Source organism: Muntiacus reevesi, chromosome 8 (assembly GCF_963930625.1).
Source record: "Muntiacus reevesi chromosome 8, mMunRee1.1, whole genome shotgun sequence".
Lineage (NCBI taxonomy): Eukaryota > Metazoa > Chordata > Mammalia > Artiodactyla > Cervidae > Muntiacus > Muntiacus reevesi.
The window spans coordinates 49,013,996-49,036,137 of record NC_089256.1 but is presented as its reverse complement, the minus strand read 5'-3'; the positions used below and the strand labels follow the sequence as shown (position 1 = coordinate 49,036,137).

Sequence of the window (22,142 nt, the reverse complement as noted above, 5' to 3'; positions counted from 1 at the left end):
TCCCTACTCTGAGTCTCATTTTGGGGGTCTTGGTTAAAGCATCACCTTCTCAGGGGCCTTAGTTCTTTCCAATCTAAATGAGGTTCCCTTGTTATTTTTTTTTTTTTAACAGCATCTACCCTTTTCCTTCACAGCTCTTATTTATTACAGCTCATAATTACACATTCATTTTGGGAACTCTGGGCAATGTCTGTCTCCCCCACAAGACTTGAAGTGCCTGAAGTGGGAGGGCCTACGTCTGTTTCAGTCCCTGTGATAACCCCTGAACCCAGTACAGAAACCAGGAAGCAGTAGGTACCCAAATATTTGATGGATGATTAAATAGGGAGAGACTGGCATGGCTGGAGAAGGGTTGAGATTTAAGATAAGAACCTGAATTTCTGTGCTAGTGGTAGAAAAGGAATGAGATTTACTTTAAAGAGAAAAGTCACCACAATGTGACAACAGGTGGTGAGGAGACACTGCTTTCCTAGTCAGAAATGCCACCTGACTCAGAGAGGAGGAAATTAATTTTCAAACCAGGGTGACTAACGGTTAGGTTTGAGGAAATATGATATTTACATTGGCTTTAGACATACCGGGTAGAGCTGACCAAAGGACATGGAAGGGGAAATGTTCACAAAGCTGCAGGGTGTAACTGGAGCTCCAGCAAGCCAGGAGCATGAAAGAGAAACTCAGAGAGGGTTGTTCACAGAGGTGGGGACTGAAGCACCTAAGACAACTCAGACTGTGGAGAGGAAGATTTACCTCACCTCAAGGGGCCGTTATACCAAGGGGACCAGTAGCGGGCACACCCCATGCATTGTAAAGTGCTACAAGCTACTTTATACACAAAGACATAGGCATCTAGTATGGTGAATTGTTCTGCTCAAGGTTACATGGCTAATCAGTGACAAAGCATTCCAACCCACTTTTCCTGACTTGTAAGGTCCAGTTTTCTTTGCATCATAACAGAAATTTCCTGAATTTTTCGACATGTCCACTTTACAGTGGACACTCAATACCATTTCCTGATAGTCAAGATAGGCAAACAAAAAGCAGAATTTCATTTCCTTAGTTTATTAAAGATGACAATGAAATGTTAGGCTGTGTATGAATTACAGCAAGTAGAAACTCAGTTTGGAACACGAGTTGTACACACACGAGCACATCTCTATTTAGACTCTTGCTCCTTTTACGTGAATTCAACACAAGCGCTAAAGCCTTGGTAGAGAGAATTAATAACAGCCTCATTTAAGTGGAAAATATCTGCCTTCCACTCTTCTGCTATGCCTTGAATCTTGTCTCCACCTTGCAAGCAAACTTTTTTTCCCTTTATTTATAGAAAAGAACACGTCTTCCCTCCTATTTCTCTCAGAAGGAACTCTCTGCAGTGCATTCAAAGCTTCTCCCCACAACAGCGGGGATTTTCAGATACTGATAAGTTGCAAAGTGCTTTCAAAACACCCCATCCTCTTTCCTCTCTCCCCCTACTCTCAAATAAATAAATAAATGGGTATCTGGACAGTGAGGAGAGCAACGTCAGGGTCACTAAAACAGATATGCAACTTAGAGGGATGGGGTTGGGGAGCTGGAGAAAAAAAAAGTGAAAACCCAGGAGCACGTAAGATTGCTGAGCTCAGCTTTAGAAAGTGTCAGCGTCTTCCATCCTTTCATCCTATGCTACATGAAACACACACGACAGTAACGAGAGGACATCTCTCCTCCAGTGTAGTGACTTGGAGTAAGGAGCTGGATTTTCGATTTAAATCAGAACTGGAAGTAGAGGTCACCATTTTCACAAACACCTTAGTCTGAATCTGAGGCCTAATTCTCAGTGAGACTAGAGTTTCACAAGGTCACTCCGAAGCTCCTTGATGGACCAGGGAATTTCTAGTCTGCCCCTCAACACTGGGCTGGGCTGGAGGCCTTGGCTTTCACAGCCCCTTTGCCCCTGCCATGAACTGAAGGGAGAACAGCCTCGGGGTCTTCCAGCCTGACGTGGCCTTCAGATCCCAAGTCCGAGGCAGAGGGACGAACGCCAGACATCAGCTTCTTCCCGCTCCCTCCTGTCCTGGTGGAGCCCCAGCTCTCTTACTTTACTGCCCCCACTACTTCCAGTGACATTCCTGGTTGCCTCCGACTCAAGACACTCAGCAGCTTCCACCAACCATGTGCAACTTTCTGTTCAGCTTCCTGGGGCAGCGCCCACAGCAGGTTTTTTCCCTACTAGCAACCAACTGTGGAAAGACAGGTACCCAGAAAGAAGTCAGTCCCAGAACTAAAATGCTGTGGGCTTTAGTTCACAGAGCTGCCGACCCTTGGAGCTATGACCCTGACCATTGCCTTACATACAGGTCAGGAGCTACAGCAACTTAAAGAATACCACAAACATATATACGGTCCCTTCAAAAGCTTTTCCCATCAAAACACACATTAAAAAAGGGTGTGGTTGTGTGTTAAAATTAGTAATAAGGATGACTGCATATACTACCGTCACCAGGCTAAAGAGTTAAGTGCATAATTGGCATAAAGGTTCTTGTTATTGTAAGAACACAGGAACATTCATGCTCACAGCCACAAACTATCAAGTCTTTTAACACCTCTAATAGCAGGAAGCTTTCACCTCAACTTTGACATAAGAAACTAAGCCAGGAGCTCGGCCACTGGGGAGGGTCCCAGCCCCACTGCAGGAGGGAAGGAAGAGCACGGAGTTAGGCCAGGCTTCTGCTCAGAACTGCAGTGACCTCCTAACAGAGGACACAGTGGCAAGAGACCCACGAATGAGATGCTGGATGGGGCTTCTGTCCTCAATTTAAGATGGCACCAGGGACTTGTCTGAGCTTGAAAGATCAAACCTGCACCAGAGCTATGTTGGCTAAAAGGGACCCTATCACCCAAGAGGAAGCCAACAGCTCCTCTGACTGAACAAATGCTCCTTAAACAAGAGTTATGACCTCACTTTTGCTTGAAATAGTCCTGGTCTAAGCATCAATTCTGGTCTTGGTGTCAAGTCCCCCAGGGTAGATAAAGAAAGTCAGCCTGTGACATCATCTATGCCTACAATACAAGAAAGTTATGACTGCCTCTTTGAGGTGTCTGAAGAGTCCAAGGTAGCAGTAACACTGTTTTTATGGCCTAAGAAGCACCTACATAAGAATGCCCACGACGCAGTCCCATTCTCTGATGCTTCTCCTCAGGGTCTGACCCTGTTCCAGGACTGGGAGAGAGAAAACTCCACCCTTCTGTTTCAGCAGCAAAGGAGAAGTGAGTTTGCTGAGAAAGGCCTGGCTCAGAAGCTCCAAAATTAAAACAAAATAAAACTGGAAATGATTCTTGAGATGCAGTGAAACCAGATCTGGTCCAAGTGGAGAAGGCCATGGGTATCAGAAGAACTGGGTCTCACTGTCCACTCCCCTAACAGAGGCACTGGAAGCTTCACTTAGGGACCCATGTGTCAGTTCTGATGGAAATGCTTGGTACCTGCAAATTGTCACAATAGACTGGACCCCACCAACCTATGTAAGGTTGAATATATGGACACTAGACAGGTCATAAAAATTAATAATGATGATAATAGTTAAAAAAAAAAAAAAAAAAACCAAATGGGGAAAGTCCTTAGGAGGGTGGCTCAGTTCCGCACTATGTGACCCTCGCCCCTAGAAAGAGTGCGTTCGGTGCTTTCTCAGGTGGTCTCCAGGTCGGTGGCCTCCAGGGCCAAGGCCTCGGTGGGTTCCTCCTCGTAGTCTGACATGTAGGACTCCAGGCTCTGCTTGGCCAACAGCTCCCTCCGGGCCTGCAGCCGCTCACAGCGGGGACAGCTCCCAGACTTGAAGCAAGTTTTATGGTAGCACGCTTTACACTCTGTTCAGGTTGGGAAGGGGAGAGAGAAGAGAACAATCTGTGTCATCTCAGGCTGGAAGCAAGTCACTGCCAGGACCCTTCTCACCACCATGGCTTAGTGTACCTGTGGTGAGATACAGGGCGCTGCTGAACCAAAACCAGCTTCTGTTAGCAGGGGCAGCTGATGGGAAATGAATAAGCCCTGTGCTCTATCTTGATGGCCGACCCCATGCTGGGCACCAGCTCTCACCTTCACAGATCCGGCATTTGTGGAGCTCAAAGGGGAAGATGATGTCATCCTCATTCTGGCAGAACTCACAGATGAAGCCCTTGGCTTGGCAGAGCTAGGGAGGAAACAGACAGGCAGCAAAAGGAGGCAAAATTCACCAGGAACTGGCCAAGAGGGTGAATATAAGCGGGGTGAGGAGCAAAATATAAAGACATGAGGGGCTCCAAGGGCTTCCCTGGTGGCTCAGTGGTAAAGAATCCACCTGCAGTGCAGGAGACACAGGAGAAACGGGTGCAATGCCCGGGTCGGGAAGGTCCCCTGGAGGAGGGCACGGCAATCCACTCTAGTATTCTTGCTGGGAAAATCCCATGGGGTCTCAAAGAGTTGAATATGACTGGAGCAACTGAGCACACACGTGCGAGGGGCTCCCAAGTGTTCTCCCACCTTCAGGAAAGAGACTGGAGCTGGACTTAGCGTGACAGCCAAACTGGGCCCAGGCTGGGCAGTATCGGACCAAGTTTTAAGATGGAGACAAGAGAGGCACGAGTTTGAGAAACTCCAGTCACAAGAGTGGTTCTCAAAAGAGATGACAAGAAGGAAGGAATGGGGCCACAAAGGGCTTCTTAAAGTAAAAATTATTTTGAAATGGGAACCACAACCAATTAAGATGAACTGTAAAGGCGAGGACAGTTTTCCAAAATAATATCTAGCCTCGGGCCAGGTTATAGTGAAGTCTTTCCAATTTCCCCTGCTACACAGGAGCTCTACATGTGCCCCGTTTTAAGCTCTAATTCTGGGACACAGAAACACAGCCTGGACATAGTCTAAGACAGGGAATTCTAAAAAGGAATTTCTGGTATGTTGGATAGATCAGGAACAATAATAACTTGCATCTACAGAATATTTAAGTTTACACAGTGGTGGTGGTGGCTTAGTCGCTAAGTTGTGTCCGATTCTTGCCACCCCATGGACTGTGGCTCACCAGGCTCCTCTGCTCATGGCATTCTCCAGGCAAGAATACTGGAGTGAATTGCCATTCCCTTCTCCAGGGGATCTTCCCATGGTATTTTCTGTGGTCATAGTGACTGAAAATGCTCAGCCAAGACCCTGTCCTTCTCCGAGTCTAATCCAGGGTCCTCCTCCCACATCATGGCAGCTCTTTAGTGAAGACCCACTTAGTCCTGCCCGTTTCCCAGGAGAAATGCCAACACCACATCCTCTTCTAATTCTAGATTCCTTAGGTCTGGATGATTTAGCTGTTCATCAACCCAGGGGAGAGCAAGCCTGTGCAGTTTCTCTCACAGTGTTAACAGGCCAACTCAATTCCTGGAACTCAACAGCATGAACCCTGGACCCATGCTCCTCTTCACATCCGTAAGCAAGGGCCCTGCAGCGCACTAGAGCAAGAGTTTCTTACCACACATCGCTCTACATGGGCAGCCCCCGCCCTGGTGAGCTCAGCAAGCCGGGGCCCCAGCTCCCCCTTCCTGGTGGCAGTCAGGTCATTCAACGAGTACAGGTGGAGATCCTCCGTCAGGTGGCCTGGAACGGTGTCAAAGGCATCCAGAAGGCTGCAGGAAATGAGGGGAAGTGGGCAGAAGCAAAGAATGAATGCTTTGTGTGGCCCATCAGAGAAGAAGCAAAAGCTGGTTAGGGATGAGAAGGGTCCTAGAGATAATGAGGGTGGGTAACACCCAGCCCACCCAGGCTACCCCAACCCTCCCCACAACCAGGCATCTGGAGGGTGAAGTGACTTCTACACCCTTCTGCAGAGTGACTCGGGTCAGTTTGCCAAGAGTGGTGGGCTGACCCTGGATGGAATAACCAGAGTTCCCCTTCCAGAGCGAAGGATACATAGTTACTGCTCTAGGCTTCTTAGTTTACTATTTCTAGAATTTTCTGCATGATCCCCCTAGTATCCTGCTTCACATAACAAGGGCCAACTGCTGGGACACGTTTCTTCCAGAGACACTGACTGACCCAGAGGTCTGTGGCCTCCATCAAGACTTACTCTTTGGCCAGTCGGCAGGTCTTGAACATGTTCTTCATGTGATAGAGCTGGATCCGCAGCAACTGAAGAGAAGGGCGTTGTGGGGGTGGGTGGGGGAGTTGGAGGGGGTATGAAAGAGACGGAAACAACCATTAGAAAGAAAGTGCCTTTAAACCCTGCAGGTCTAGAAGGCTTGCATGCAGTAACCAGAGCCGGGACTTTCTCTATACGCTCAACAATATGCTCAAAGTGACCCCCAATCAGGGAAGGCCCTCTGCTAGGTCTGCCCAAATCACATACATAGTTGGGAGCCGCTGAAAAATCCAGAATCCAAACTTTTTGGCCTGATACCCTCTTCTCTGTTCACTTGATATTTTCAGTGAAGGGGAGAAATCCTGCTTTTGCCATCAAGTGCTATCTATAACTCTAGAGCTGCCTTGCCAGGTTTGAGACTAACTAGACGCTTTGGAAATGGCAAGAGAAAGTGCATAGAGAGAGCGAGAATGATAAGATGGTTACAGCTCTGCATGGCAACAGAGAGGATTGTGGTGATCTTGGGAAACCTCTAAGAACAGACGGTAATCTGTGTTGTGACCTTTCCGAGGGCCTTACCCGGACGTGATTGAGCAGCTTGACCTTCCTATAGAGGGCACTGTTGATGTCCTGCACATTGAAGAGAGGGTCGTTCCAGATCTTAAGGAGCAGGTCCTTGGAGAAATTGCTGACGTAGTACTTGCTGAAATCCCACTTGCGCAGAATGCGGCTGGGGATAACCATCTGCGCATTCTCGTGGCAGCACTGACAGAAGTACTTGCCCACGTACTCACAGTACCGCAGCCGCTTGATGTAATCTGAAAAAAAACAGAAGGTCAAAAGGCTAGAGGCGGCTTTCCCAGCTATAAGCTGGTGAGGTGGCCTTGCTGTTTCTTTTGAATTAGAAGGAGGGAGGGCTGGTCAGTGGACTCCAACCACCTCTGTCTGAGTTCCCAAAGCTAGCAGAAACCCATACAGTGAGCCCTGTGGTTTCTGTGTCCCAGACTGGAGGCCACTGAGGAAACAAACGCTGCCAAATTGGGAAGATCCAGTCTCTAAGAACCTGGCTGAGAGTACAGTAAGTCCCCTACATACAAATGAGTTCCATTCTGAGAGTATATTCATAAGCTCAACAAAGTTAGCCAAGGTATCCAACTAACACAATCAGCTACATACTGCTGCTTTTACGCTTGCTTCTGGACATCCTGGGCTTAAAGTAAAGACACTGTACTACTGTACTCTATACAGCTGTTGCTGTTTAGTCGCTCAGTCACATCCAACTCTTTGTGACCCCACTCACTTAGCCCACCAGGCTCCTCTGTCCATGGGATTTTCCAGGCAAGAATACTGGAGCGAATTACCATTCCCTTCTCCAGGGGATCTTCCCAACCCAAGGATGGAGTCTGCATCTCCTGCATTGGCAGTCGGAGTCTTTACTGCTGAGTCACCAGGGAAACTCACTCCATACAGTACTGAACAGTAAAGCACACGGAAGCACACCACTTGCAGAGCATGCACGCATGTGACAATGTACACCAGACACACGAACTTCCGTGCTTGGACATGTGAACATGTGTTTACACCTTTGAAAGTTCACAACTCGAGGGCTTCTACGTAGGGGACTTACTGTACACAATTTTCTCTGGTAATGGGCTTCTAGAAACCATTTTCCTCTGATTACCTGTGTTCTTGCCTGGTACTACCCCTTCCCTCTGCCAGGCTCCTTCTTTTCCTTTCCCCAGTTCTGTGCTGTTACCTCCTCTAACTGCCTCTCTGACCAGCTCCCTTGCCCACGTGTGTGAGAGGGTGAAGTCCTTGAAGGCAGCATGAGGGTCAGAGAAGACACTCACCAGGATCAGTGCGGATGCCGCAGCCTGCGCAGCGGTAATTCTGCTTGGCCACGGCGATTTTCCTCCTGAAGGAAGGGGAAGGAGAGGGGTTGGCAGATACCAGCTGTATGAGGGCTCTGAGATGTACAGGGTGTGGACACAAACACAGGGCTCCCGGAAGCTGGGAAGGGAGGGAAATTCACCTATTTTTTTTTAAGAGTTGAACAAAACAAGCCTATTGGGAGAGCCAGTTCAAAGCAAGGATGGCAAGGTTAGAATTTAGGCCTAGGCAGTGACTCTCCCCAATAATGAACCACACTTTCTGTACAAATGTAAGAGATGACAAATAAAGAGGAGAGAAAAGGAAAGAAAAGTATCCATCCATCTTAAGAGAAGGGGGAAAAAAACAGTTCATAAAACTATTGGGAGGGAGGCAACAGGTTGGAAGACCAGTGATAAACGACCTCTTTTCCAGTTAGCTCTGAGTAAAACTTGAGTAAAACTGCAAGAGTAAAACTTGCAGACAAGAAGGATAATCATCTCCTTTGGTCTTTTAGAACTGTGTAGGAGGTACAGCTGCAGGTCGAGAAAAGAGGGTAAGGAGACAGTTCTGACAATCCACAGGGAAAGTATCTGTTTTCCAAAGGGCACAGCCCCTGACTACTCACGTTGGGGCTGGATGAACATTAAAAATTATCTGCGGCCGGGGTGGCGCCCACTCCAGGTTGCCGCGCACGCGGATACGCAGCTTGTAGATGTCAGCGTGCTGCCCGTCATCTGGGGAGATGGGCAGTGAGTCAGGGATGGGCAGGAGCTGCAGGAGAAAAGCACAGAGTGGTCTTCCATGGACAGTCTGGGGAACACACACACTGGCCCTTCTGGCCACGACAGAAACACAATTAATGACTTTTCAGAAACACCTAAGCAAGGGCTTCATGGAACCTTGGCCTCAAAATAAATAAGGGACCAGGCTATTACAAGTGAGGGCCTTGTGTTTCAAGAATCAGAAGGAATAGAAACAGCATCCCAGTTGGTGGCACCTCTCGCTAATGCTGTCCCTGAACTCATCCTGGGCCTCTTGGTATGCCAGGGTGCTTCATGCCTTATTCAACTGTAGAGCAAAGAAGAACTGTTTTTCAGTTCTTTAAGACACTCTTCCAGTGTCTCCAGGTGGTCACAGCTCAGGTGTGTTGCCCCCAGGTCTAGTGAGCAGTCATGTGGGGTAACGACAGTGAAGGAGCTGCCATCTACATGCACAGGCACGTAGGCATGCACATGAGTTAAGTCGCTTCAGTCATGTCTTGACTCTTTAAGACCCTATGGATTACAGCCCACCAGGCTCCTCTGTCCATGGGATTCTCCAAGTAAGAATACTGGAGTGGGTTGCCATGCCCTCCTCCAGGGGATCTTCCTGACCCAGGGATCGAACCTGTGTCTCTTATGTCTTCTGTATTGGCAGGTGGGTTCTTTACCACTAGTGCAACCCTGGGAAGCCCAAGACAAGCATGCACACATGCCTTCATTTATTCATTCGACACATTTGCAGTGAAGGGCTTCTACGAGTCAGGAAGGAAACACATACATTCATGCTAAACAGTGGACAGATGACAAAGGAGAACAATATCAGGAAGGCTCACAGCCTCCTGGGGCTGGGCGGTAGGTAGAGAAGAAGAGTTGAAGAACCGACCTTCTGAGGGGCATCATGCTCTGGAACAAGCCACTCCAGCTCTGAGGCGGCGGGGAGCTGCATCCCCTCAAACTGCTTCAGGAGCCCCATGGCCACGGCCTCAGCAGACGTGGAGTGCAGGAGGCAGTGGGAGCTGAAGTGGAGAGAGTCAAGGAAGACTGAGCAAAGAAGACAGGAGGACGGGAGCCCCCCCATAGGACCTGACACTTTACACAGTGATGTCCGGGCTAAGAGAACACTCACAGCCACCCCAGGCCACAGAGCTTTCTTTCTCATCATTTTCAGACTTGTATGTACAGTGGAAAACACAATGGTCCACACAGAGTTCTAAGACAGGTTCAGGTACCATTTACTAGCATTCATGACAATGCTGGTTAAGAATTCTATGTCAAATCCTTTCTCTAAACTTTTCTTTTTTGGAGGCCACACCACACAGCATGTGGGATCTTAAGTTTCCTGACCAGGGATCGAACCCATGCCCTCTGCATTGGAAGCGTGGAGTCTTAACCACTGGACCTCCAGGGAAGCCCTAAACTTAAATTTCTTTAACAGCAAAATGGGAATGACAACACCTGTTTACAAAGTTGAGAGAGTCAAACTGCTCTGTGGACTCTAAAGACTATTGTTGCTCCCATGTCAGCTTCTATCTCCTCTAGCTGAGTCTACTATGGGGAACCTGTTCAATTTGATTTCAGAGTCAGATATCATGATCACTGTTCTCTCTTTCGAGACCTCATCTTCTCGGGGTCTCTGATATAATCAGACTTATCAGAGAAGGAATAATCCACATTGAAAGCTTTGCTTCCACCAGACCCTACCCTGTTTGAACCCATAATCTTCTCTTTCCCTGGCTCACCACTACCAGGCAGGCTGGTCACATTAACCTTGCCTCTTTGTGGATTCAGATGGCGCCACCCCATCCATATGCCAAGAACTGGGTTTGTCTCTCCACATATCCCAAAGTTTTATTTTAAAAAAAAGAAAGAAAAAACTACTTACAAGGACTGAGAGGAAATGAAGGATTTGCTGTGGGAGGGCGTGCTCCTTCTGATGTCAGCATCTAAATGGAAACAACAGTTAAGGGGGAGAGAAAATGGAAAGGGGGACAGGAAATGGAAAGGGAGGAGGTAAGGGTAATAACGGACACCAGTCCAAGCTACTGGCAGCTAAGCACTCAGGGCGGCAGCAAGGTGCCACATTCTATGCAGGATAAGGAGCAGAGTCCAGGTGAAGCTCTACATACAATTTATAGTTTGGCTCTGTTCAAGTCACACCAGGCTGAATTAGTGACATTACACACAGCACTGAGAAGGTCAAAGTGGCTACAAATCCGGGTGGAAACACACACTCTGATTTGGTGCAAAGCAGTGAAGGAAAAAATGAAGCATCCTAAGGCAAGCAGGGACATACTCTGTACAAGCAGCGACAAATTACTCCAATTTCTCTCTAATCGTCTAAACCTCAAGCCCTCTTAAATGATAAACTCTCAGAAGTACGAACTCTATCGAGCTCTTTTTTAATGTCAGAATCAGTACCCAACACAGAATTTAGATCATAGAGCTTACTCATTAAATGTACATGGAATCGAAACTTTGCTTCTAACATCTGACTGCTATTGGTATCATCCCTGAATATGAGAAGTCTTCCATGTCCTTAACAAAGTTTCATGGAAAGACTCCCTTCCTGTCTGGTGGCACAGGGAAGAAAAGAACTTCCCTATGGCTTGGCAACTCCCTGGAGATGCCTGGTAAACAACATATTTTCATGGAGCTATTCAACATGATCTTTACTATAGAATTTGCAAACACAGTCATGGGAAACTATGGCAGACTTTCCAAAGCCTATTTACAATAAAGAATTTTGAAGAGGGTTTCTAATAATGATATGATTGAATCTCTAGAGATCTCATCTACCCAAATAATTTTAATAGAGAGAAGGAAATATAGCATTCATGTTCAAGAAAGGCAGACAGAGCCTGTTCAAGTCATGGAAATAGGACTGTTCTGATGTCTCATCCCTCACTTCCTTTGATGCCTCATGAAAAGACTTTTTCCTAATTAAACCTACACAATGACCAATCTACTGCATTTAAGCCCCTAAATAGAAAACACCAGGCTTAAATGACATCACTCTGCACTTGAGTTGCTCAATTGTTCTTCATGTTTCCTCTGTACACATATATATTTGTATGGATCACTAGACTATAATATCTCCTTGTGAGGAAATGAGATCATGTCTAATGCTTCTGTTTAGCCCCCAAATACTTAATACAGTGCTCTGTATACAAGCATATACTCAAATAATATTCCTGGCCTTGAGGGCCAGGCTTCAAAGCTATAAGTACAAGAGAGGAAAACTGAAAGCTCTCAGCTTTCATATGCTCTTTAAGCATAGAAAAACTTAAGACAGCAACAAAATCTTTGACTAGTAAACAATAAATCCTATTTTAACAAGTTCATGTATATCATATACTCTGAATTTGCACCAGTCAAATCCAGTTCCCAAGATACTGCTAGTCTGTATTCCATTCTAACTAGTGCTGTATTTCATTCTAAATAAAGCCCAAGAATACTGGAGTGGGTAGCCTATCCCTTCTCCAGCAGATCTTCCCGACCCAGGAATCAGACCAGGGTCTCCTGCATTGCAGGCAGATTCTTTACCAATTGAGCTATCAAGGATGCCCTCTAAATAGTGCTATTGGGGGGAAAAAAATTCTAGGTAATAGCAGACCTTGATAGATCACTAGGTTTGCAACGCTGATCTGAGTAACACTAAACTGCCTTGGATTGTACATAAGTCTTGCCTTGTCCTTAAAACCCTCAAAGAGCTTTGTACATGATAGGTTTTCAAAAAATATTTCCTAAATAATTGGCTCAAAGCAAAAAGCAAATTTCAGCCTGTTTAGGATAGAAAAGGAAAAAGAAGAGAAAATCTTAGATATCCTTGAGTAAAGAGCTAACAGTGATTACTGAGGGCCAGGCTACTAAAGAAAACATGGCATGCCAGAGAGAAGAGGTGGTGGATAATTCATGGTTGCTGAAAACCACTGTCTTCATAAAAGCTATTTAGTAGGTATTTATCCTCACATTCTTTGAGAGAAAAAAAGTCTTTCTTCTTTGGAAAATAAAATGAAGTCATACTTAATCCTGTTTCTTCATTTTTACTAGAGGTACAGTAATATCCTAGCTAATCATGAATATTTCCAAGAGTGAAGAAGGTTACACAAGTTTGCAAGTGAGGATCTTATCCCAAGAGTGGAGAGAGAGAGGCAGTGCCTGATACCAAAGGGACATCACACCTGTCACTGGTCAGTGCCATGAAAGCCTTGTGGTTACTAGGCCTCTGCTGCATCCTGCTCACTCTCCAGTCAATTCAAGCTGATGATTAGCTTAGTGTGGTTGGAACACTAGCTGAAGATCTGGGTAAAAGTAGATCAGGGTCTAAGATAATTAAGGAGTAAAGAGAGAAAAGAAAGCTACTCAACTGAATGAGTTAAACGTACCCCAAACGAGAGCACTTTAGAAAGAAGTCTGAGAAGCTCTCCTTCCAAATGGGAGTTAACATAATTATGAAATGTTTTATCAATTACTTAAGGAGAACTGATCAATTCTTTAATGATTTCAAGAGTTTCTGATGCTTTGGATAGGATAAAGCTATTATTGCAGACTGGGTAAGTTCAATGATATAAAAGCAAGCAACAACAAAATAATGACATGTTATAAGAAGAATCTTTGTATGTCCAGACACGGGCATTGAAATGATCAGGGAAGAAATGCTTAAAATCCTGTACCCTGGCAAAATCTGCACATTTTTAAATAAAACAAGCAAGGCACAAGAAGACAGTCAACTTCAGAATTTTCTGGCCAATCTGATGGTGGGTTTCAACCTGTTTTCCTTTCAGCAGATAAAGGGATACCCAACATTCAGAAATCCAATTCTAATGAATTTTCTGCAACTGTGGATTCAAGAGGAAACACTTTAAAATGGAGAACCACAATTACTCTTGTCTTAGAAAGAGAAAAAAAATTACTAAAAGAGGGACAGTGGGGAGGAGCAACTGATTACCTTGAATTGGATATAATTTTTAAACTTTCCAAAAATATAGTTCATGAACTTCTTCGTTGCCTTTCGGCTCCAAACCTGCCCTTCTCTTTGTCTGCTCTGTGACAATGGAGTTGGACTTGAAAACACTCCTCTTCTGCCAGCTCGCACACTGAGGCTTGCCAGCAGAGGGCGCTGGTGAAACACTGGAGGAGGAAGGGGACTCTCGCGGCTTCTGTGTGCTCCCCTAAGCAGACTCCTATAGTGCCAGTGACTCCCCAGGGTAAGCATGGCTTCAGAGGCTGTGCAGCAGAGTGCCACCGGTGGTATTTTTCATAAATGGCTTCCCTTGCACCTCCTGGGAAAGCTTCAGAGCAGGTGCTGCAGGCCTGGTACCTCCCATGAACCACTTCCCCTTCCCCCAACATCCCTTGAGTTCTGAGGAACAACACTCCGTGGGGGCAGCCTCCCCCAGCACCCCAGAGAATGGTTTCCTGGTGAGGGCTGTTGGCATGGCAGCTTTCATGAACAACATCACTTGACACTCTCAGGGCAGCTCTGCAGCTTCTGAGAACTTCTCCACCATCCAGTGAGCAAGGAGGCCTGGACCTCAGACTCGGGGGTATGGCCCTCTTCTACATTCCCTCCCTGTGGCCTCTACTTCGGCCCTAGAGATGGTGACTACTGCTTATATCTGCTATTCCTGTATTCTTTAGAGTTCTCTTTACTCCTTATGAGCCAGTCTCCCATTACTTCAATCCCCCTCTAGAGTTAATGATTCTTTAAATTTTCCCTATTCAAATTGTGTGGTGTCTGTCTCCTGAACGGACCCTGACTAGGGACATCTATGTGGAAGACTGAAATTCTAGAAAAAGGAAGATTAAAGAAGAACTGATGAAGTTGCAGTGGAAAAGGAAGAAGGAAGGAAAAAACGGAACTACAAAACCCAAAAAACCAAAGAAATTGAGAAAATTAACTGGGATCAGGAGCCTGTGAAAGATATTGTATCAATTTGGCAAATAACATCAGAAGAAACAGATGAAGTGAAAGAAGCCAGACACAAAAGATCACATACTGTATGACTGCATTTATACAAAATGTCCAGAAAAGGCAACTCTATGTAGATAGATTAGTGGTGGACTGGGGCCCCAAATGTAAATTAACTATAAATGGTAAATTAACTATAAATGGCCATGAGAGGGATCTTACTGAGGATGATGGAAATGTTCTAAAACTAGAATACGGTGGTGGCTGACAACTTGGTACATTTACTAAAACTTAGTGAGTTGTACACCTAAAGTGAATGGATTTTGATAAGTAATTATTCCTTAGTAAGACTGTTTTTTAAAAATGAAATAGGTGTTAATGAATACCAAGCTTTCTATGATTACAAGTTTATATCCACTTTACTGCAAGGAAGAAGTAACTTTCAAATCTTTCCTTCACAAACACTTCTGGCTCCATAAGGTCTACTTGCTGAAATAGGATCAAAGAAAGTGATCATTTTAATCAAAGTATTATAATTATGCAGAGTATTTATCATAGATTATGTCTACGGTATGATGCTTAAGTAACCTTCCTTTGATAGAATCCAAAGAGACCCTTCAATAGCATATATTACCCAAGGTGATCAAAAAGAAACCTCTAGACATGATCAGAAAGACTGCTAATGAGAACTATACTGACACTTTTTAGAAAGACTTTTGTACTAGTGATAAACTTGCTTAAAGATCAGAAACAATTCAGAAAGAACAGAAAGCAATAAGGAAACCTAGAGCAGAGAAAAATGAACTGCAAATTATGCTTTCATAATCGGGAATCTGTGTTTAGAAAGTTAAATCACTACTTTGGAGACACCTGCTTTCCCACCAAGTCCTCAAAATGTGTGGGAAGGTGGGTCACAAGAAAAAGTAGTATTTTAGTTGAAAAATACTTCATATTCTTGGCTTATAAAAAATACTTTAAAGTACCCAAAATGGGGGAAGAAAGGATGCTAGGAAGCCCAAATAAAAGTATGCTTTATGGTTAAAGCAGATTGAATATGCCCTAATTAAGAAGTAGCTGACAGTAAATATATATGCAAAGGACTGTGGTTGTAAACATATCAGAAATCACTTTTTTTTGTTTGATTTTTGGTTCTTTTTGTCACCCAGCATGTGGGGTCCTAGTTCCTCAACCATCCCCAACTAGGGATTGAAATCATGTGAAATCTTAACCACTTGACCGCCAGGGAAGTCCCAGAAATCAGTTTAAAAGTGAGTTAGGGGAATTCCCTGGAAGTCCAGTGGTTAGGACTCAGAATTTTCACTGCTGGGGCTTAAGTGCCATCCCTGTCAGGTAACTAAGATGCCACAAGCCACAAGGCGTGGCCAAAAAAATAATAAAATGTGACTTAGGATTGTTACTTCTCAAGTAAGACTGTTAGAATAAATTATAACAGTTTATAAGTAAAAGGTACCTAATTACTTTTATTTCTCTAAATCTTAATTTAATCTTATACATACAGTTATTTCAAACTCAAGTGGCTGACAATAAACTGCTAATTAAAATTTTAAATTAATAAAATAATTAACTATTAATTAATAAAAGCCTGAATTTTGTTGTTTGTGTGTTTTAAAGCCACTTTGAACAGACAACTACTATTTGTTTTCGGTTAACCCCATCTACAGCAAGTCTACTTGTTTGAATCATAAAGCAGTTACTAAGACCAAACATTTGCAGCAATAAGTCCTAATTGTAAACAAAGTAGCAGAAGAGGTAGCTTCCTGAAAGTTGGCTCTGCAAATTCAAAACTCTGAAGACTCTAAGCTTCTTCTATACCATTCTATCTGACTTTTGCTGTCTAAATGAGTGTCAGTAACTTAGCTTTCGGTGTGAATTATAATTTCTTCACCTGACCACTTCTTTCTACATTGTCCATTACCTCCATCAGCCACAATGACCATTAATCTAAAAGAATCTCTATAGAGAAGGATCAACAAGGACATCTCAGAGAGGAGGCTTGTTGGAGTCATGAGGAAGAAGAAAAGGAGTATCTGAAAAAATGGTACAAATGAACTTATTTATAAAACAGAAACAGAGTCACAGGTATGTAGAAAACAAACTTATGGTGACTGGGAGGAAAGGGGTAGAGGGATGACCTGGGAGGTTGAGACTGACACATATATAGTACTATATGTAAAATAGATAACTAACAAGGCCCTATTGTGCAGCACAGTGAACTCAGTATTCTGTAATAACCTATGTGGGAAAACAATCTAAAAAAGAGTGGCTATACGTATATGTATAGCTGATTCACTCTGCTGTACTGTAGAAACTAACACAATGCTTTTAAATCAACTATACTCCAATAAAAATTTTTAAAAAATGAAAAGAAGTGAATCATTCCTGGTTGGCTTAAGTTCAGTTTTCTCCAGACAGTTCTCTAGACCTTTTGGTTCTCATAACACTGACAAGTCACAGGTATGTACAAAAGCTGGTGCAAACATTCACATACATGCATGTATGAGCACACCCACGCTTCTAACACAGGCTACCTGAAAACAGCGAGGCCACTGACACTGAGAGTCCATTCTTTGACATTTGAGTCAGGTTAGATCCTTCACTACCATCTGTGTAATAATGATTATAAAAGGGGGCCCTTTAGTATTCAGACAGGAAGTAAATTCATGAGAATGACAGTTCTATACCACATGTTCCTGGAATCAGGACTTGACTTTTGCTCCAAATGCTAGCTGACACTGTTTTTAGAAATCTACATCCACAGTTAGGATTTATATATATATATATAAATTGTTATATATTATACAGTTATTATTGTTATATATTATAAATATATATATTAAATATATATATGTATATTTATATATATGGATATTGGTCTCTGTTCAGTTTCTGGCATAGAGCTCTTAGAAACTTTGAAATTTCCTAAGTGATAGGAATGTCTATTATTCATAATGAGCCCTTTTCGATTAAATCTGAGTTTAAGTTAATCAGATGACTCGTGGGGCCACCTAGACAGCTTTAGGAAGGGGCTGGTTGCCAGAAGAAAAAGGTAATTAGAAGATTAGAACTTTTAGTCCCACCTCAGGAACTCACAGAGTCAGACACGACTGAAGTGACTTAGCAGCAGCAGGAACTCAGTCACCAATGGCCAATGATTTAATCATTCATGCTTACTTAACGAACCTTGATAATGATGAGGTTTGGGAGAGCTTCCTGGTTGGTGAACAGGTCGAGGTACTGGGAGAGTGGCACACCCTGACTCCATGGAGACAGAGGTTCCTGAGCTGAAGACACTTTGGGACCTTGCCCTATGAACCTCCCCTTCACGTGACTACTCATTTGTATCCTTTATAATAAACTATAATCATAGAGTGCTTCTCTGAGTTCTATGAGTCATTCTACTGAATTATCAAAACTGAGTGGGGAGTTGTAGGAACTCTCGGGTTTGCAGCTGGTCACAGAGAAGTACAGGCAGCCTGGTGACCCTACTGGCAGCTAGCATCTAAAGATGGAGCTGTCCCGTGGGACTGAACCCTAGATCTGTGGGCTCTGTGTTAACCCCAGGAATTAGTGTCAGAACTGAAATGTAGGCCATTCAGTTGGCATATAGAGAACTGGAGAATTGTTGGAAAACCACATACCAAAAAAAAAGTTTTAAGTGACTATCTGTTACTGTTATAAAGAGAAACCAGATGTATTAAGGAGAAAAAAGGAGGAAGACTTCCCAAAGACCTGGAAAAATATATGTAAAAACTGTATTTCTGAATGGGGAAGAAACCCAGCTACCAGACCTGGAGCTGAATGGGTTCTCGAAATTGGTATAAACAGGAAGTCAGAGCCTCATGCAATAAAAGATCTATTCATCATCATGTTACAATGGAGATCTACAGACACAATTCAGCTCTATAAGAAAATCACTCTTGGTTCCAGTCGTAGGGTGAGAGCTTATGTCCCTGAACTGTTTGGTTTTCTGTTTGTTCAATTTTTGGTTGCACTGATAGAAAGATGAAGAAATTTATTATTTTCAGGCATGGATTAACCTACTAATCATGGGTCAACCTGATTTAACACAACTGCCTTTCCAGGTAAGAGCCCCTCCTCTTCTCTAAGCAGAAGCTCATAAGAATCTGTGATTCTGCTATGCAAATTAGCGTGGGTAGGACAGAAAATAAAGCTCCACTTTGAAAAAAAAAAAAACTTGACATTTTCCCTCCAGTTTGCTTTTTCCCTACCAGGGACTCTTTTTTTCCTTTTCTTTTATGATTATAATAAAGCTCCTTTTAAACACTTCAAAACAATTTCATTTGTATTATGGGGCACAAGAGAATAGGATTCTAATTTCATGTAGGTGTGGGCCAGCTTTGGACTGCTAGGAGGAGGAATTAGAGCAAGAGTTTGAGAGAAAGGTGCAATTGAGGAAGAAACTCCAGGGTGACATCGACAGCCAACCCACTCTACTGGAACACTTCCTTTCAGTGTTCTTTTCTGCTTAAATGTTAAATAGGTTTTGCTTTTTTAACAAAAGAAGTTATCCCTTACAACAGCTGACAACATTCCATAAAGAACCATACTGAAGACTCCCTATTTAGGGAAAGTTTCTCCATCTATGATTCCAAATTGAAAGAGTTAATGAAAGCTCCCATGAAAAGTGTTAAATCATACCTTGGATTTCAAATTCATCAACCTCATCATCAGCAGAGCCAGAGTCAGAGAACTGTGCTGAATCACGTGAACTGAACTGGGAGCTGCTGGAAGTGAGCCGAAAGCCTGTTAACGTTAAAAAAAAAAAACAAACCAGAAATGAACAGGACAGAAAGAGGTGTCTGACACTTTCTAGGGTCACAGTAAAAGCAAACTGGCAGGACTTCAATAGAAAAGTAAACAGAAGCTTGACTGGCAGTTATGCTGGGGAAATGGAAACCAGCTCTAGTTTCCCTTTCTAGTTTGATCTCCTTAAAAGTTTCACATAAGCAGGAAATACTGCTCTCTGGAAAGGGAATCTGCAACCAGTGGCCTCAGTTCTCCTCATATCAGAAACCTATTTTTTGGAAGCTATGTCTGAGGGAGAACATAGACGAACTCCAGGACTCTGGTCTAGTAGGACAAAAAAAATCAGAACAATACAGAAAATCTTTCTGACAGCAGAGGAACCCTTGGCTTGGGTATAACATCTCACATGAACATATAAAGACAGAAAAGGAAGCCCACGAGGTACCATGTCTTATCCAGAAGCCCTGAAGGGGTAGGAACAGGCATTCACAGCCTCACTCACTTCCATGCTCCATCTCCTGGTACCCGGGGAGCAGGTTCTTGGTGCGGATCTGCTGGCGACGAAGACGGATCTTCTGCTTCAGTTCCTGGATCTCCCTGTCACTGTCCTCCTCCCCTTCCTCCTCTTCTAGGCACTGGCTCATCATGTTGCACTTCATCAGCTCGATGGCAGCGATCAAAGACTCCGATATGCTAAAGTGGGCATTCTCCTGGGGAAGGAGAGCGCCAACAAGGGGACACCTCAGTGACTGGTCTCTTGGAAAGAACTTCCAAGATATGCACTGCTTTCATTCAAAACACCCAGGGGAAATGCACACTGCCACTGGAAAGAAAGCTGATGGCCAGAAAATCTGCTCCAGGTTCTCTTTGCTCTTGTATCTGACCATGCCCAGCCTTCCTGTCCCACTTTTCACATAAAAATATGACAGAGAAGTAAGTTTTTCCTAAACTGGCAGGCAGGTTCTTTACCAATAGTATCACCTGGGAAGCCCATAAAATGCTACAGGGACATTTTATTTATTACATATCTGAGCCTTAGAACAAAATAGAGAAGCCGATTTCAGGGAAAGTCTTTATCTAAGGTTCCAGGGTCAAGGTCATGTGACTAAAATTCAATGTTTCTCTGCCCAAGGGAGCTTTTAAGGCAAGATCAGTAATATTTTTGGACTCAGTGAGGAGCATAAGCTCCCTGAAGAGTTATCCAAGGATAGAAGTTGTTGAGCTTATCTTTATGGTGACTTCTCTGTATTGTAGTCTACACACATGTTATAGCTGTGCACTCAAAACCTGTTTAGGACAAATGGCACCATACCCCTCTGGCTGGATCTCCCTGCTGCTTCTGCTAAGTTGCTTCAGTCGTGTCTGACTCTGTGCGACCCCATAGACGGCGGCCCACCAGGCTCCCCCGTCCCTGGGATTCTCCAGGCAAGAGCACTGGAGTGGGTTGCCATTTCCTTCTCCAATGCAGGAAAGTGAAAAGTGAAAGTGAAGTCGCTCAGTCATGTCTGACTCTTAGCAACCCCATGTACTGCAGCCCACCAGGCTCCTCCGCCCATGGGATTTTTCAGGCAAGAGTACTGAAGTGGGGTGCCATTGCCTTCATGGGCTTTTCAGTGGCTCCTTAGTGTCCTCACCTTTTCCAGGTCTGCACAGCTGCCAAAGTCTTGCTCAGATAGGTAGCTGATAAGCGACTGTCCTTCTGATGGTCTTCGGAACATGCCTTCTCCTGAACACAGGTACTGACTGCCCTCTGTGGGAAAATGGAATGTGGATGTCAAAAGCCCTGGCTTTGAAAAGCAAATGTTATTTACAGCCAAGCTTCTTTGAGAGATCTGATGATTTTAACGCTAAAGATGCTCACAAGTCTTTCCCAATAATAGGTTAGAAAGATGTCTACCTTCTAAACGAGTTTCTCTGAATCTCAGAATCCCAAAGCACTAAGCGCCTAGGTTAGAGAACGGTGGAATAAATGGAGAGAGCCTGGACCACCTTTTGACCACCTAAATTTAAAGATGACTTACGGATCCTCCTACCCACAAAAAAAATACAAAAAAACCTGTGCTGCGAGTCAGACAAGGAAACAAATGTCTTCTTCCTATGGATAATTTCAATGTGGAGTTGATCTTCTGGTCATTAGGCTCAGACACTCAAAGGCCTCTTTTCAAGGTCTCACCCACTCAGAGAGCCACTGTAGCTGGCTCACCAGACATTCACGGTGGTAACACCCACAGCATGAGACGGTGGGACTCCTACAGCAGAGAGGAGCAAGAAAAAATGGTGGGGCCATGTGATTTCTAGCACGGTGGTTGAAAATGATGAAGGGGAGGGTGAGACTGTATGGTGTGCGCCCTCCACAGAGCTAAGATGAGCCACAGCTCAGAGAGTGGCAGGCACGGGGGGAGCAGAGCAAAGACATGACTGCAGCCTGGCCTTCCTAGTGCTCACTTACCATACTCCATGTACAGAGAGCTGCGTGTGCTGACTTCACTGCTTTGACCAGAGTAGGACAAGGGGCCTCTCAACTTCGACTTATCACTGCAGGATTCTAGTGTCAGTGGCCACCAGGGAGTAAAAACACACATACGAGGTGAGCAACACATATATTCCCAACCTTGGAGTTTCAATATCTAACTGCTCCCATTCCCCACGCCCTCCCGGACAGGAGAGAGGTGGCACACCAACAGGACACAATCCAAGAATGCAGGACCACACGGAGGGAGGGAGGTGGGAAGTCAG

General features: G+C 44.4%; 1 protein-coding gene across 3 annotated transcripts in view; it reads right to left on the bottom strand.

Annotated features, from left to right (window-relative positions):
- Nucleotides 1-1,040: 1,040 nt before the first annotated feature.
- The window catches only part of RUBCN (rubicon autophagy regulator), a 48,102-nt gene continuing 27,000 nt past the window's right edge, over nt 1,041-22,142 (bottom strand). The window contains exons 8-21 of one of the 3 annotated variants that reach the window (XM_065942774.1): nt 21,856-21,951; nt 21,041-21,156; nt 19,909-20,116; nt 19,299-19,403; nt 17,168-17,242; nt 10,590-10,650; nt 9,591-9,723; nt 8,572-8,717; nt 7,925-7,989; nt 6,654-6,892; nt 6,063-6,124; nt 5,469-5,622; nt 4,073-4,166; nt 1,041-3,843 (exon numbers count right to left, since the gene is read on the bottom strand). In XM_065942774.1, coding sequence (XP_065798846.1) covers nt 3,665-3,843; nt 4,073-4,166; nt 5,469-5,622; nt 6,063-6,124; nt 6,654-6,892; nt 7,925-7,989; nt 8,572-8,717; nt 9,591-9,723; nt 10,590-10,650; nt 17,168-17,242; nt 19,299-19,403; nt 19,909-20,116; nt 21,041-21,156; nt 21,856-21,951 — 1,733 coding nt within the window. In that variant the 3' untranslated portion in view covers nt 1,041-3,664. The remainder of the gene's footprint in view (nt 3,844-4,072; nt 4,167-5,468; nt 5,623-6,062; nt 6,125-6,653; nt 6,893-7,924; nt 7,990-8,571; nt 8,718-9,590; nt 9,724-10,589; nt 10,651-17,167; nt 17,243-19,298; nt 19,404-19,908; nt 20,117-21,040; nt 21,157-21,855; nt 21,952-22,142) is intronic. The other 2 variants (XM_065942772.1, XM_065942773.1) reach the window with 2 other exon arrangements.